The 17838-nt window shown below is 44.5% G+C and overlaps 1 protein-coding gene across 1 annotated transcript in view; it reads right to left on the reverse strand.

Moving 5' to 3' along the window:
- The window catches only part of NAGLU (N-acetyl-alpha-glucosaminidase), a 45446-nt gene that overhangs the window by 17052 nt on the left and 10556 nt on the right, over nt 1–17838 (reverse strand). The window contains exon 2 of the mRNA XM_069751926.1: nt 12599–12746. Coding sequence (XP_069608027.1) covers nt 12599–12746 — 148 coding nt within the window. The remainder of the gene's footprint in view (nt 1–12598; nt 12747–17838) is intronic.

The following is a 17838-nucleotide window of genomic DNA, read 5'->3' on the forward strand; positions in this document are numbered from 1 at the left end:
ACTTTTCCTTTCACTTTTTCCCCATTATGTAGATAGGGGCAAAATTGTTTGGTGAATTGGAAAGCGCGGGGTTAAAATTTCACCTCACAACATAGCCTATGACGCTCTCGGGGTCCAGGCGTGTGACTGTGCAAAATTTTGTGGCTGTAGCTGCGACGGTTCAGATACCAATCCCGGACATACACACACACACACACACACACACACACACACACACACACACACACACACACACACACACACACACACACACACACACACACACAGCTTTATATAATATATATATATATATATATATATATATATATATAGCCTCCTAATGGGAGCAATGAATAAATCAGAGATCTAATTAATAAATGGAGCTACCAACACTTCTCAAAGTATTGTGTACAGTGTTTAAGGTCTTTTTGGCAAGCATTTCTATATGAATCAATAAGAAAATGCTCATATCATACCCCACACATGAGCAAACACCTTGAGACCATCTGCTCGACTACAGCGTCCTAGGGTTTTCCATAAAATTGAGCAAAGTCTCAAAGCAGGAAAAAAAAAGAAGCAAAACATTTTATCTCGGCTAAATTAGACAGTGGTCAAAATGTGTAACAGATGTGTCGTGATCAAGAACAGTATACTGGTCATCATGAATGGGTAGCGTCTACATACAATTCAGATATAATCATGCAGTGCCACCTAGTGGTAAAACGTGGAGCTGTGTGTAACTTAGCAAAATTGCATAATGCCAATGTGGTGCCATAGGTTATTTATTTTACTCTGAATCTGAAATATCGGAAGCTATGCCAAGTAGTGAGAGACACATATGTAGAGTGGGTACGGAAATTATTCAGACCACTTTGAATTTTTCACTCTTTGGTTCATTGCAGCCATTTGGTAAATTCAAAAAAGTTCATATTTTTTTCTCATTAATGTACACTCTGCACCCCATCTTGACTGAAAAATCAGAAATGTAGACATTTTTGCAAATTTATTAAAAACGAAAAACTGAAATATCACAAGGTCATAAGTATTCAGACTCTTTTCTCAGACATTCACATGCTGTCCATTTCCTTGTGATCCTCCTTGAGATGGTTCTACTTCTTCATTGGAGTCCAGCTGTCTTTAATTAAACTGATGGGACTTGATTTGGACAGGCACACATCTGTCTATATAAGACCTCACAGCTCACAGTGCAAGTCAGATGAAATGAGAATCTTGAGGTCAAATAAACTGGCCAAGGAGCTCAGAAACAGAATTGTGGCAAGGCACAGATCTGGCCAAGGTTGCAACAGAGTTACTGCAGTACTCAAGGTTCCTAAGAGCACAGTGGCCTCCATAATCCTTAAATGGAAGAAGTTTGGGACCACCAGAAGTCTTCCTAGACCTGGCCGTCCAGCCAAACTGAGCAATCGTGGATGAGCCTTGGTGAGACAGGTAAAGAAAAACCCCAAGATCATTGTGGCTGAGCTCCAGAGATGCAGTAGGGAGATGGGAGAAAGTTCCACAAAGTCAACTATCACTGCAGCCCTCCACCAGTCAGGCAGAGTGGCCCGATGGAAGTGCAGCGCCCCAGAGTCCTGGTCATTGCAGTAATGTCGCTCTGCCACTAAGGGGAGTGATGTTATGTCTGATTGCACTAAAGGAGTTCACCTGACCAGGTATCACAGTCACACACTACACTCAGGGACATCCCTATAATGAGGCAACTTGAGCTTGTTGCCTCAGGCGGCGCCACCTGCTGGGCGGCAGTGGGAGCGCTCAGTGCAGGAGACCCGATGCACAAAGTCCTGAGCGTTGCTCCTGTGCAGAGCTTGGTGCCGCCTCCAGCACTGGCTCCTCCTCTGTCTTCTCTATCCCTCACCGGGTCTCACCCTCTGGCTGATCACAGCGGCAGTGAGGGACAAAGCAGGAGGAGCTCGGAGCCAGAAATCTCCTCAGTGTGTGACAATTAAAGTGGCCAGTAGGTGGCAGCGTCACAAATTGATGCTGCCCCCTCCTGGCTCCAGATGTAGGGCTGCTCCCTCCCCCAGCCCCCACCATTCCTGAGAATAGCTGCTGACGCTGCCTGCTGGTGCCTCTGTGCACTGTCCCCTCCATCACTCCTTCCCAGTTCCTCTGAGATCACAGGAGGCAGTCGGACCGGAGGAGGAGGAGGGGCAGATCCTGTCTGCACAGACTCCTAGAAGAGGCAGCAGCTCCCTGTGTCCTCCTGTCTCCTCTGCCCCTGGTGACCTGGGATGGGGTGAGCAGTGACGGCTCTGCTGCAGCACACGTGAGTATATGGAATGTCATTTATAGGGTAATAGTGTGTAAAGTGTCTGCTTTCCTGTGTGTGAATGAATGCAGAGGTTTCTTGTGTATGTAATAGTGTGTGTAGTGTACAGTATATGTGTCACTGTTTATAAATGAGTGTATTTGGCTATACTGCCTGTGATTCTTTAGTATGATCAGGCCTGAACCCACAATTGTCTCTGCTTGGCAGGATCCCACATAATAAATTCCCCCCCAATAACAATCCTTTGCATGTATCCAGCACAGTGTAACCTGTGCACTCCCGAGTATCCGGAGTCCTGTCCAGTAATGTGCTGGGGTGCAGGCGGTGTGGTGCTGGTGTATGTGATGTGTGCTCCCCTGAGTATCTGGAGTCCTGTCCAGTAATGTGCTGGGGTGTAGGCAGTGCGGTGCTGGTGTATGTGATGTGTGCTCCCCTGAGTATCGGGAGTCCTGTCCGGTAATGTGCTGGGGTGTAGGCAGTGCGGTGCTGGTGTATGTGATGTGTGCTCCCCTGAGTATCCGGAGTCCTTCCAGTAATGTGCTGGGGTGCAAGTGGTGTGGTGCTGGTGTATGTGATGTGCGCTCCCCTGAGTATCCGGAGTCCTCTCCAGTAATGTGCTGGGGTGCAGGCGGTGTGGTGCTGGTGTATGTGATGTGTGCTCCCCTGAGTATCCGGAGTCCTGTCCAGTAATGTGCAGTGCGGTGCTGGTGTATGTGATGTGCGTTCCCCTGAGTATCCAGAGTCCTCTCCAGTAATGTGCTGGGGTGCAGTGCGGTGCTGGTGTATGTGATGTGCGCTCCCCTGAGTATCCGGAGTCCTCTCCAGTAATGTGCTGGGGTGCAGTGCGGTGCTGGTGTATGTGATGTGCGCTCCCCTGAGTATCCGGAGTCCTCTCCAGTAATGTGCTGGGGTGCAGGCGGTGTGGTGCTGGTGTATGTGATGTGTGCTCCCCTGAGTATCCGGAGTCCTGTCCAGTAATGTGCAGTGCGGTGCTGGTGTATGTGATGTGCGTTCCCCTGAGTATCCGGAGTCCTCTCCAGTAATGTGCTGGGGTGCAGTGCGGTGCTGGTGTATGTGATGTGCGCTCCCCTGAGTATCCGGAGTCCTCTCCAGTAATGTGCTGGGGTGCAGTGCGGTGCTGGTGTATGTGAAGTGCGCTCTCCTGAGTATCCGGAGTCCTGTCCAGTAATGTGCTGGGGTGCAGGCAGTGCGGTGCTAGTGTATGTGATGCTATCAGTGCAGACGACAGCTGTGTACTCTGGTACCCAGCACCTGTATGTTCTGCAGTTATCGCCTCTCATATTATCACACCTCAGCTAGAATGTCCGCTCTGTGGAACATCTCCTGAAGGCTCGTGCATGATTCCAGAGCTCTGGTCATTCTAGCAATGGACCTAATCGTCCAGGCAGTGGTGACCACGGTCATTTCACTATATATATCCAGTAGATGTGGTGATGAGTCTGGGTTTAGGTTCCTCTCTGACGGAGAATCAGGTCGGTTCTGACATTAATGCTAAAAAGCTTAAAGGAAAAGGAGACTGAAACTGTGGGAAGAGTCTTATTTGGGTTACTTATTTGTCAGGGGGCATAGAGTCATGTGATTGACAAACCAAGGGGTACAGGTGGCGAAGAAGGGAGCTGGATTATATTCAGTTAAAGTTAATGGGATGGTGTAATCGTTGTTGGGAAGGAGGGAGGAAGGGTATGCGGCATACTTTAAGTGTATGTAGGTTTCTTGCGTGTGTAAATAATTCTATGTTTAAAATCTGTTGAGATATGTTATTTTTCAAAATGTCTGAAATCCTGTTATGTACAGTGGTGGGAGGAGGGTTGGGAAGGTAATGCCAAACGGAGTGTTCGCTATGGGCGATGATGCCCCACTCTTGGAGAGAGGTGGAATGGTTAGATGTGAGGGGGGATGGGTGGGAGGGGGAGTTGGGAGGGGGGGGGAGGGTAGTTAAACAGCTCGTGCTCAAAAATGATGATACTTTTAGTAAAGATGAGTCAAGTGATGGGGACCCGTTTTAAGATTTTGAGCTGGAATGTGAGAGGCCTAGGGGAGAAATCCAGACGTGCCGCGTGTTTGCAATATGCAAGAGACCAACGGGCCTCAATGATATGCTTGCTGGAGACACATTTGGTAAGGGAGAAGGTGGATGTCCTGAATAGACGGTGGATTCAGAAGGGTTATCATTCTACCTTCTCCACGTATGCAAGAGGAGTCTCAATCTTGGTTCCAGCGGGAGTTCAGTATGAGGAGGTGAAGGTATATGTGGATGTGGATGGGCAGTACGTACTAATACAGTGTATACTGTATGGAGTGATGTTGTGTGTTGCCGCGATGTATATTCCGCCTCCCTACTCTAGCAGGAAAATTAGAGAAGTAATGGAGCGAGTGGAAAGATGGGGGCCAACACCGTTAATAATTATCGGAGATCTAAACAACATCTGTGATGACTACTGGGACAAAAATAAAAATACTCAGAATAGGTCGGAGGGACACATAACAACATTTGGCACCTATATACAGGAGATAGGTATGATTGATCTTTGGAGGGTTAGACATATTGGAGAGAGAGGGTACTCATGTTATTCACCGGCGCATGCCACGCTCTCTAGGATTGATATGGCTCTGGGTAACAGGATTTTGGACACGTTGGTTGGGGAGGTGAGATATCTGCCAAGGGCCCTGTCGGACCATAGTCCAATTGAAGTAGAGGTTAGAATGGAGGGGGCTCGCTCGCTAAGTGGGAGAGAATGGAAGATTCATCCTAATTGGTTACAGAGTATTGAGTTGGAAAGTATAGGAAGGGAGGTGGCGGAATTCTTTCTCTTAAATGATGGAAGCACTGATGCTCTTACAATCTGGGATGCAATGAAGGTGTACCTGAGGGGACTACTGTTTAGGGACATTAGTAGGTGTAAGCGGAGGACGAGGGAGGCAGAAAAAGCGGCAGTTGAGGAGTTGAAGGAAGCAGAAGATGGGATGGCCACACTGGGAACCCCTGAGGCAGAGAAAAGGATGAAAAGCGCACAAAATCATTTGGAAAAGATTCTGTTAGGCAAAGCTGAGAGGAAGCGGGATTTCCAAAGGGTTTTGTTTTATCAGGAGGGAGAAACAGTGGGACATATGCTGTCGGTAGTGGCTGCTGCTCAGAGAGGTTCTTCATATATACATTCTTTGGACTCTGCAAGTGGAGGTAGAATAACGGAAACGCCTGAAATCTTGAGGGCCTTCGCGGACTTCTATGCAGATTTGTATTCCTCCCGGGTTGGTGAATCGGTCGAGGACACACTGACTTTCTTGGAGGGTCTGGATCTGCCGAGACTGAATGAGGCAGATAGGGAGAGCCTTGAGGCCCCTATCACTGAGGAGAAATTGAGTCGGGCATTGATGTCTATGGCTAATGGGAAGGCGCCTGGGGTCGATGGGCTACCCGCTGAGATCTATAAAGGGTTGGCAGAAGTGTTGATTCCTAGATTAAAAATGGTACTGGAGGAAGCTAGGTCCTGTGGGTGTTTGCCAGCCTCTATGAGAGAGGCCATAATAGTGGTTATTCCAAAGAAGGATAAGGACTTGGGGAAACCGGAGTCGTACCGCCCAATTTCTTTACTAACAATTGATGTCAAGCTTTTGGCCAAGGTGTTGGCTCTCCGACTCTCTAGTGTTATTGCGAGTCTGGTGCATTCGGACCAATCTGGCTTTATGCCTGACAGATCCACGGCGATCAATTTGCGCAGGTTGTATGTAAATTTGCAGGTAGAGTCTGATAACGGTGGTCGTAGAGTGATTGTATCGCTGGATGCACATAAGGCGTTTGACAGTGTCGAATGGGGATACCTCTGGCAGGTGCTGGAACGTATGGGGTTTGGTCCGCAGTTTGTGGCCTGGATACAGCTGCTGTATTCATCACCGTCGGCTAGAATTAGAGTGAACGGGGAGCTGTCTCGACCTATAGGGCTGGCTAGGGGTACTAGGCAGGGATGCCCGCTCTCACCCCTCCTGTTCGCGCTGGCTGTAGAACCTCTTGCCGCTAAGATTCGGCAGTCTGATAGGGTCCCTGGGTTTAGGTATGGGAAAATAGAGGAAAAAATAGCGCTATACGCGGATGATGTTTTGCTGTTCCTGGCGGATCCAGACGATTCACTAAGAGGGGCCATTGAAATTGTTGAGAGATTTGGTGCTGTGTCAGGATTGACAATTAATTGGGATAAGTCGGTTCTTTTTAGGGTGGATGACGTAGGTGAGAATGTAAGTGAGGATGTGGGTGATGAAAGGCTACAGGTGGTTTCCAAATTTAAATACCTTGGAATATATGTCTCGGTGCCAATTACGGAGTACCTACAAAGAAATCTGGCTCCTGTTATGGGGGTACTCAAGGCGAAGGTAGATGCCTGGAATAAATTACATCTATCGGTCGTCGGTAGAGTAAACCTTATTAAAATGGTCCTGATGCCTAAAATCCTATATGTTTTACATAACGCACCAATTTGGATCCCTAGGGGGAAGTTCAGGCAGATTAATGCCCTCTTTAGAAGTTTGATATGGGGTAGACAATATCCACGTATTAGCCTGGAGACGCTTCAGCGACCTAAGGAGGATGGTGGTTTGGCTTTGCCCAACCCGGAAATATACTTCCTTGCGGCCCAGAGCCAGCATTTGAAGGGCTGGGTGCGAGGGGCGTCATCCAGTGCAGTACAACATCTAATGGAAGAGGTGACGGACCGACGACCGATGGTCAGGTGTTTGGAGGATGGCTCTTTGGGCGCTTTGGGGAAAGTATACCCAACCCTGTTCCTGATTCGAAAATTATGGAATAGACTAAGGCAGATTCGTGGGGTTACAGGGCTGACTAAACTTACACCGATATGGTCTAACAACAATTTAAAGGAATTTGAGGCTTTGGGAGGACTGATGGAATGGCAGACTAAGGGAATTTGCTTTGTTCACCAGATAATCCAGCAGCAGGCATTGAAGTCCTTTTCTCAATTGCAGGAAGAATTTGGGCTGCGATCCACAGGGGTATATCAGTATGCGCAGATGAGACATGCCTTTAGAGCTCAGAAGAAGAAGGTGGATTTCAGAATTCAGGATGATATTGTGTTGGAGTATGTGTGTGGTGACGGGACTACAAGGGGAGTTATTTCCACCCTGTATAAGGACCTTATGCACACGTTTTTACTAGATTTCCCTATAAAGGCGAGAGCTAAGTGGGAGAGGGACGTGGGGCCGATGGAGAATGAAACCTGGGAATCGGTGATGGAGTGGATTCCGCGACTATCCTTGAGTGAACCATATAGACTCTCGCAGTTATATATTCTGCATAGAGTATATAAATCTCCGGAAGTGCTATACAAAGCGGGATTGCGTGCCAATTCTGAGTGCCCGAGGTGTGCAAGTGAGAATGCAGGAATATATCACATGATGTGGACGTGTCCTAGGCTGGCTGCTTTTTGGGTGGTGGTTTTGAGCCGGGTTGAAGTAGCGTATAAGTGTAGAGTTCTTAGAGACTGCGTGCTGGGATATGTGGAAGAAATTGGAGTTGATAATATTTGGAAGATTGCAATCGCTAGGCTACTATACATGGCAAGGAAAGTGATAGCACGAAATTGGATAAACGCTGAACCACCTGCGAGGAGGGAATTTCTCCAATATGTTCAACATGGTCTAAAATTGGAAAAGGGGGTGTACAAAAAAAGGGGGAAAATAGAAATGTTTAATAAGATGTGGTCTCCTTGGCTTGAATTGGAATGAGGAGTATAGACGTCGAGTTTCTTAAGATCTGGATTAGGATAAATTGCACGAGGCAGAGAAGGCCTCAGTGGGGTATAGATTGGGAATGAGCTGTCTTAGGGGGGTGGGGGGTAGTTGGGGTAATGTTGGGGTGTATTGAAATAAGAAAACGTGCATGTGATATAATGCAATGTAAATGACATCCGGATGTTCTTTATTTTGTTAATAAAAATTTATTTAAATAAAAAAAAAAAATCAGGTCGGTTCTGTGTGGGCGGCTAAAGTCTCCTTTTTTGTTTGACTAAACTATTACAGATAGGACACGCAGGCTGATATCAGAGATTTCTGTTGAGAACAATATGTATTGCTGACATAGCACAACGATCTAATGACTGCGGTGGACTCTTTTGTGCAGTCCCTCTGTTGTATAATGGTATTAAGTTAATGCCTTTGATCAGAATGTCGGCTTAACATGGTCCAATAATCTCACGAGAGAATCGGAGCACACTGAGGAGAAGATGGAGGAAATAATTCTCTATCTTTATCTTATCACTTTGCGGAAATCAGACTGCACTCAGATGTCATCCAAGTGCAGTCCAATGTTCAGCCCCCACTCACTGATTTGAATGTTTGCATGCCGTCCAATATACCCTGCTACTCAGCATGTCCCCATAGAACCCATGCCGAAATAAACACTCTGGACACAGATTTAATTTAAAGTGGAAATAAAATGGCCGTGCGGTTTTATTCAGGGTTACATAAAATACCATAAAATACTTCCAATAAATAAACTTCCGAAATAACATATTTAAAATTCTCCAAAAATTCCAAATGTCCAAATCCACCCATACATGGGTGATTTATCCCCACGATTAAAACCACACGACAGGAGGAACGATGACATAAAGGGAGGGAGGGTGGGCTCTTCGTTGCTCTTGCGCCAACAACTGAGGTAATGACAGCTGTCAGTCAGATTTGTAAATAAATAAAAACCGCCAAAACACTCTCCACCAATGAAAATGCAGGGAAAAATAGCGCTCAAAAACTGGAAAAAACCAGTCTGTCACGAATCACATAGATTCTGACTGAAATTTACACAGCTAACAAGTGAGGAAAACTAATAAACTAAGCTCATAGCAGGGTCCATGGGGACATGAGACCCCCGCTTTATTTATTTTCAGTTTATGCGGGGGGGCTTACATTCTGTGATTTTTTTTATTTTTTTTTTCTCTCCTGCCAATTCAGTATGAGAAGAAGACACCAGTCTTCTAGAAATCCCATCCTCACTATGTTTCTCCCCTCCGCAGCGTTATTTTAGCTGCAGTGCAGGTTTTGGGACTTCGGCATCACCACAGCATGTTCACTTCATGCTGCGGAGTCAGAAGAGATCGCCATCGGGTGAATGTGGGGAGAAGATGCAGATCGTGAGTACAGGGCAGCTGCGGTCTCCCTGCGTTCACCCGCGGGTTCCCACCGGTCCGGAGACACTGCTTCCAAGACGCAGCCCCTCCAGATGTTGAGCACATACCCTAAGACTATGTTCACACACCCATAGCACGCTGCAAAAGCGCTGAAACGAATTGGTGCTCATTCTTTCCAAATCGCAGCAAAACCTGTGAAGGTTTCACTTTCTGCAAATAAATAAAACCAATGTGCGTTCTCAGCTATAAAAAATGCAAGTTTAGATGAGCAAAAAACCAAGGTAAAAATGCAGCAAAACCTTCCTTGTGTGAATACAGCCTAAAGAGGAGGAGAGAGTGGAGAATACATGTTACTTCATTCATTGGCCAATAGACCTGTCATAGGGGGCACCAAAATCTCCTCATTTGCATTAGATGTAAACAATTTTCTCAGGAAATTGTCCTGTTCTAGTCTGAATTTTACCGGAGGTGAGCCCTTATACCACTGTATAGCAGCTTAGTATGCATCTTGGGGGTCACCGACTTCCTTTTTACGTAGTGGTGTTACCATTTTTTGGAATGTAGAAATTTGGAAGTGGACAATACAGTACGTGGGCCGGTGGGGTCTGGAGGGGGGCCAATTAGAACTAATGCTATGGGGTCCCATCATTTCTATGTACGCCCCAGGTGCAGGATACATTGCACCATTCACATATGTCTCTGTTGCAGGACTGACTGGTCAGAACTTCCACACAACGTCTGTCGCCCCTTGGTAAATACAGGCATCCAGCCATGTTTCTCCTGAGCGGCGATTGGTCGGTGGCGCTCGTCCCCCTTCCCGCTCTCACATCCCTCGCCCAACCCAATGGGAAGGCCCCTATTAGCCCCGGACAGCCCTGTGTGTGGCACTTGTGATTGGCTAAGCGTTTCGGGACACGGAGATGTGGTATGTTATAGAAGACGCACCATTTTTTACCGATTTAAAAAATTTACTACGGGAGGGCACCATTTTGCAGTTTGCCTCAGGCAGCAGAGAGGCTAGGTTCACCCCTGACTACACTTCACACTCCGGCCACCAGGGGGAGCAAAGGGCTCTATGTATTAGGCCACTCCTCACACTTGGGTAAAACTGGGGGTTGGACAGGAAGTTAGTGAGAAAGCAGCCCGGGAGAGTTCCAGGGAAGACCTGTCAGGGGTGGGATCCTGGCAGGGACCTAGTAGAAAGGACAGATCGTGATGGAGCCGCGCCTGCACTACCTTGCGGCGGCATCTTAAGGAAGGACACGAAGCGAAGTATATTGTGGAGAAGTGAGAAACGAGATCACAGCATAAAGACAAAAGAACCAGTAGGAGTCGTGCCTCGAGATCGGCAACATCCTACTGAGGCGCGTAGCCGGAACGCCGAGGAAGTAACAGACTTCAAGCATTACTTCAAACAGCAGCAGGACAGTTAATTATAGGTTGGCTGTCTCACCTAAATCACCTAAGCAGACATATGAGGCAATCGTGGGAGAGGGGCGTCTCTAGGGTCCCAGAATAACTCCAGGCCTACCTGTCATACGGGTGCATCCTAGCCATATCATCTGAGGGACAGAGAGAGAAAGAACATCGACAACAGATACAACAATTGTGAGGACTATCCCGAATACTCAGCAGGGAAGGACTACAACACACAGGCGCTAGTGGTAGGCACTGATTTCCACCTGCAAAGGGAACTCTGGATGTGCCTTCGGACCAGCCGGTCTCAGCCAGCCCTGTTAGCAGTGCTCTGGATTGCGGTTCCCGAAGTCTTCAGTAAAAAGGTAAAGAGACTGCAACCCTGCGTCCTCAATATTAACCGCGCCTCGCATGATCGCCACCTATGCTACTGGGAAGCCCTGGGGAAGCACTTCACCTGTGGGAAGGTATACCATCTAGCTGCCATAACATCACCCCAGTGGACCCCAAGCAGCGTCGGTCACCCTGACCGAATACCACAGGTGGCGTCATGAATCCTTGACAAACTTTCATCACCTTTCATTGGACGCCCCTTAGCAGGGTCACGGACCGGGTCCAGCCACCGTGACAACCCTAGAACCGAGACAGAGAGGACCGGTACCAAGTACCCTGCGGCCCTGCGTCTGGGGGCGCTCCAGAAGCCTCTCCTCCGTGCAAGTCATATGAAAGCCTGCATAGAGTTTGATTTTAAAAAAAAACACATGAAGGACTCCCAGACTATGAGAAATAAGATTCTCTGGTCTGATGAGATGAAGATAGACCTTTTTTGTGATAATTCTGAGCAGTATGTGTGGAGAAGACCAGGCACTGCCCATCACCTGCTCAATACAATCCCAACAATGAAACATATAGGTGGCAGCATCATGCTATGGGGGTGTTTTTCAGCTGCAAAGACAGGATGACTGGTTGTCATTGAATGAAACATGAATGCGGCCAAGTGCAGAGATATCCTGGATGAAAACCTCTTCCAGAGTGCTCTGGACCTCAGACTTGGCCGAAGGTTCACCTTCCAACAAGACAATGACTCTAAGCACACAACTAAAATAACAAAGGAGTGGCTTCAGAACAATTCTGTGACCATTCTTGACTGGCCCAGCCACAGATCTGATCTGAACCCAATTGAGCATCTCTGGAGAGACCTGAAAATGGCTGTCCACCAACGTTCACCATCCAAACTGATGGAATTGGAGAGAATCTGCAAGGAAGAATGGCAGAGGAAACCCAAATCCAGGTGTGAAAAACTTGTTGCATCATTCCGAAGAAGACTCATGGCTGTACTAGCTCAAAAGGTGCTTCTACTCAATACTGATCAAAGGGTCTGAATACTTATGACCATGTGATATTTCAGTTTTTCTTTTTTAATAAAGTTGCAAAAATTTCTACAATTCTGTTTTTTTCAGTCAAGATGGGGTGCAGAGTGTACATTAATGAGAAAAAAAATGAACTTTTTTGAATTTACCAAATGGCTGCAATGAAACAAAGAGTGAAAAATTTAAAGAGGTCTGAATACTTCTCGCACCCACTGTATATTTACATACACACACACACAACATATACACACAAAGCGTATACACACACAATATATATATATATATATATACACAAACAACATAAATACACACACCATATACACACACCCAATATATACACACATATATAATTTTTTCTCGGCATTTGATATCAGAATAGGTTGTTTTACCCGTTGCCATATGACCTCCTGGCCTGTAAATGCGAGAGGCATGTTGATTCCATTCAGCGCCATCCAGTCTATTTCCTTCTCCCATCTAGCCCAGTCCCACCAGACAAATGAATAACTTGAAGTGCAGACATTTTGATAGTAGCGAAACCTTATTTAAAAAAAGAGAAAGGGAAAAAAAGAGGAAAGTCTGTCACACAAACATGATATGATTTACGCTCAGTGGAAACAGCCAGTGTAGATCTGCGCGGCAGCCATGTAATGGTCAGCACAGTTCAGGGGAATTAGGGCCCGTGCGCAAGGCAACGCAGTACACATGGACCTTGTATGGCAGCACACAGTTCAATACTACGGAGCCATATACAGTCTGTATGTTGCCATATGATACCTCCATGAAGCATTTTATGCCATCAGAGGAAGAAACATCCATAATACAGCAGGCACTGGGGCACCCCACAGTATTTCCACTCATGAATTCCATGTGATAATTTTTTTAATATTTTTTTTCCCACACAACTTTTTTTATGAAAAAAATCTCAGCGTTTTTTCCTGAAGTTTTTTTTCTTCGCACTGTGGCTGGATGTTAACTACAATGTGCTTTTTTTATTATTTCTTAAGACAATCGCTAAATAGAAAACAGATTACTCTGGGCCGTGGAGGGGAGAAGAAATGAAGGCGAGTCAGCCACACGTTTGTATGATACTTTCTATTTCAGTCAATTGCGTATCACAGAAACTATTGTTCGTCTAGTGATCACTGGGGTCTATAACAGGAACACACTTTAAGAGTAATAATAAAGTAACATCTGCAGAAACGGACCAGGAGGGCAGGTTGATTCATTTGAAACTCCAGATACACAATGACAGTATTAGTTTATATAACATATATGCTCCTAACGCAAACCAAAAGAAATTCTTTATGTCCCTACAGAATAAAGTGCTGACTGATAATGGTGACAGCATAATTATAGGAGGAGACTGTAACGAAGTGCTTAGGGAGGAGGAAGACAGACAGGGGAGTTTAATGAGACTGAGTTTAGGTGGTGGAAGTAGACTTACAGGGAAAAAAGGCTATTTAGAAGACATGATAATGAATTGGCAGCTGAAAGACGCGTGGAGAACAACACATCCTATGGATCGGGAGTACACACATTACTCTCACGCACACAAGACATGGTCAAGATTAGACATGTTCTTTATTTCAGACAAGGTATTACATAAAATGCTAGATACTAATATTGAGGACATGGTGATCTCAGATCATAGCCCTGTTACTCTAGATTTGGCTGACACACATCGGAAAGGGACAGACTATTTATGGCGATTCCCAGAGACCATGACAAAAGATCATGATTTTGTGAAACGGATGAGGGAATGGTGGACGGAATTTGCATCTCATAACGGAGAACATAAATCAAATTCTAGATTATATTGGGAAACTGCAAAGGCGGTACTAAGGGGAAACATTATAGCTCACACACAGAGGTTAAAGAAGCGCATAAAAGACCAGTTCTTAATGGCAAGCAGTGAAGTTAGGACCACATATATAACGTATAAAAACTCACTGTTAGATGAGGATAAAAATAATTGGATACGAGCCAAAAAAAATTTTGAAGAGTGGGCGGAAAAAAGGGAACAATTATATAAAAATAACTTTGAAATAGAGTTGAATAGATATGGAGATAAAGCAGGGAAAATATTGGCTAATTTAGCTAGGGGAAGATACGCTTATGCATCTATAATGGCAATTAGAGACTCAAGAGGGCAACGCCTGATGGACCCCAAAGATATAAATAAGGAATTGGGCAAATTTTACACTAAGTTGTGCAAAGAGGAGGGACGACAGGACGTAGCAGGGGATGTATGGCTGGATAAAATTAAAATTCCCGGATTGACAGATGAGGAACTACAAGAATTGAATGGGTGCATCACGGAAGAAGAAATTAGTATGGCAATAAAGGGGATGGGAGCCAATAAGGCACCTGGACCCGATGGATTTAATGGTTCTTTCTATAAAGCAATGAGTGAGCAAATAACTCCCACACTTAAAGAATTATATAATCGTATTTTACAAGGAGAAACTATGTCAGAAGTCATGAATACGGCTTACATAAAACTTCTCCCAAAGGGAGGGAAAGACTTAGAGGACCCCTCGGGTTATAGACCGATATCACTGATAAATCAAGATGTCAAACTCCTCTCAAAAATTATGGCAGATAGGTTGGCTAAAATACTGCCAAGATTAATATCGAAACATCAAACAGGCTTTGTAAAGGGAAGGTCAGCCGTTGCTAATATAAGAAAAGCCATGTTGTTGTTAGACATGGTTAGGAACAAACAATTGGAAAAGGGGGAGGATCCAGCAATGGTCACATTAGATGCAGAAAAAGCATTCGATAATGTGAGGTGGCCATGGCTGGGTCAAGTACTAGACAAAATAAATCTAGTAGGCCCATTTAGGCAATTTCTGGAGGTATTGTACCATAACCCCAAGGCAAAGGTATATACAACGGGGTTTCTTTCCGATGCCTTTGAGCTGAAGAAGGGAACAAGGCAGGGATGCCCTTTATCCCCTTTGTTGTTTAATCTAGCAATCGAACCCTTGTCAAGGTACCTAACTGATCATAGCTCTTACAAAGGGATAAAGGTGGGAAAGGAGGTGGTCAAAACTGCTTTGTTTGCAGATGACATAATTTTGTTTATGAGAAATCCAGAAGAAGATCTTCCTAGGTTACTATTAGAGATTGAAAAATTTGGAGAATTCTCGGGCTTTCGATTAAACAAGACTAAATGTGAAATTCTGTTCATGAGAAATAATGTGAAACGTGGTCAGGGAAATAATATAATGGGCATCCCGAAAGCGACAACATCTATAAAATATTTGGGAATACATTTGGGAAGTTCGCCGAAACAGATGTATGATCTTAATTATAAGCCTATTATAGACAAAATAGAGAAAGAATTGGAAAGATGGGGAAATCTACCCCTCTCACTACTAGGCCGCTGTCATCTAATTAAGATGACAAGCTTTGCAAGATTATTATATCCAATGCAGACTATTCCAATGCTAATCCGACACGTAGATGTTCTCAAATTGAATAGGGCTTTTTCTAAATTTATTTGGAGGGGGAGAAGAGCGAGACTTGTTATGAGAACACTAATGCGTCCAAAAGAGGGAGGAGGAGTAGGGTTGCCGAATATTAGAGGGTATAATCTCTCGTGCTTAATGAGGAATGTAGTTGATTGGATTAAAAAGACAGGACGCTATACAGATTATACACTAGAAACGGAATTTTGTGGCTCATGGGATTTGACAGCATTGCTTCACACGCCACTGTCATACTTACCACCAAATATTAAACACTCGGTTATTTGTAAAGACACTATTGCTACATGGAAAGCAGTAAGGAAAAAACTGAAAATGTCATGGAGAGTGTCAAAGCACCTGAATCCTTGGTCATTTCCAGCCTTTAAATTGGGAAGGGAAAATAAATTATTCATAGAATGGTCTAGAAAAGGAGTACAGACACTAGAAGATTTACTACATTTACAGGAAGGTCGCTGGTTGACGGGATCTGAGGTATTAGACAAATATGAGCTACCGGGATTCCATTTGATGCTATATAGTCAACTGAAGCATTATGTACTAGATTTCTTACAAGATGTAAGCAAGGAGGTTGATTCAGATGTGTGGAGAGACTTAGTCATTAAAGACATTAAGGAAATATCGATCTCCTCGATATATGGGTTGTTGAGAGATGTATTACGACCATCAGGGACAGACAAAGTGTTTTGCAAATGGGAAAAATACATGAAAGATGAAGAACTTGAGCATAAAATACTACATGGATGGAAATTGGTAAGGGAACATATCATAAATGAGCAATGGAGGGATAGCCAATTTAGAATAATGCATAAAATAATATGTGGCTTTAATATACCGCCAACTCCACAGAACCCTGATAGGCAGATGAGTTGCCCCAAATGTGGCGCATCAAGAACAGATATGGAGCATGGCATGTGGTCGTGTCCCAAGACACAAGAGTTATGGACAATGGTTCAAGATATGTATCTACAGATGTGTGGGATCTGGGTGGATTCTAGCCCGATGTGCTGGCTGTTTCATTATACGACAGGCAAAACAAGAGGGGGTCAGTTACATGATCTGTTCCATACTATTGCTTTGGTGACAAAACGTTTAATTTTGCAATATTGGTTGGCTAGTACACTCCCAGGGATAAAAGAGATTAAAGCAGGACTAATGGCTGTCCTATATTTAGAAAAAAAGAGAAGCAGAAAGGGATAAAGATAAGATGACGAAAAGATTTTTTTAAAAATGGAGAGTGTTCATAGAATCCTTATTGTCGACAGGGGAAATTCAAGAGATAATGAGGTCCTTTGTTAATTCAGATTGGTATTTGTTAGAAGATTTAAGTGGTAGTTTGGATAAATTAAAATTTGTCACATGATAAATGCATCAGTTGGTGTATGTTCTGGATTTGATTGTCGGATTCCAATCATTGAAGCTGGTTAGATGTGGACATTAGGGGATATGTTAATACTATTTGTGTTACAAAGATTAATGTTTGTTTTATTTCTATGTAATAATTTAAAGCAACATTTGCAATATGTATTGTACTTATTTGTTTAAAAAAAAAAAAAACAACCAATAAAAATGATGTTTTAAAAAAAAAAAAAAAAAAAGAGTAATAATAAGTAATAAGAGTATTTGGGACAAGTTTAAATCTTGTGACTTATTTGCCATATTACCTTGTACAGTAGGTAGTAATGCAGCTCCATTAACTTGCAGTATGCAGCTACAGTGGAAAACCGCAATCTTTGGCCAAGTTACCTGTGTCATGGCAAAAGTCGCCACTCGCCATGTACCCCCAGTCTGAAGTCTGCAGAAAGAAATGTATGTGCTGCACAAACAACCTTATTCAGACATATGAATAGGAATTTCACACACAGAACTTTCTGTAAAAATAAATCTGTCGCAGGTGAACATATCATAAGTTTATAATCTGGTGCCCCTCATTATTATTTACAGTGGCTCTGCCGTGTCGCCTCAACACAGGCTGATCAGAGTGTCTCACCTAGTCTGGACCCCCTTTGCTTCTGCTTACTGGGCCCCATATAGCCGTAATGTCAGTAATACCCTTATGGTGACCCTGATTGCAGGGGCGATGTTAGGCAAAAAGAAATATGCTGCACATTTAAAAATCACCTTGCATGATAGTTTGT

Source organism: Ranitomeya imitator, chromosome 2 (assembly GCF_032444005.1).
Source record: "Ranitomeya imitator isolate aRanImi1 chromosome 2, aRanImi1.pri, whole genome shotgun sequence".
NCBI lineage: Eukaryota > Metazoa > Chordata > Amphibia > Anura > Dendrobatidae > Ranitomeya > Ranitomeya imitator.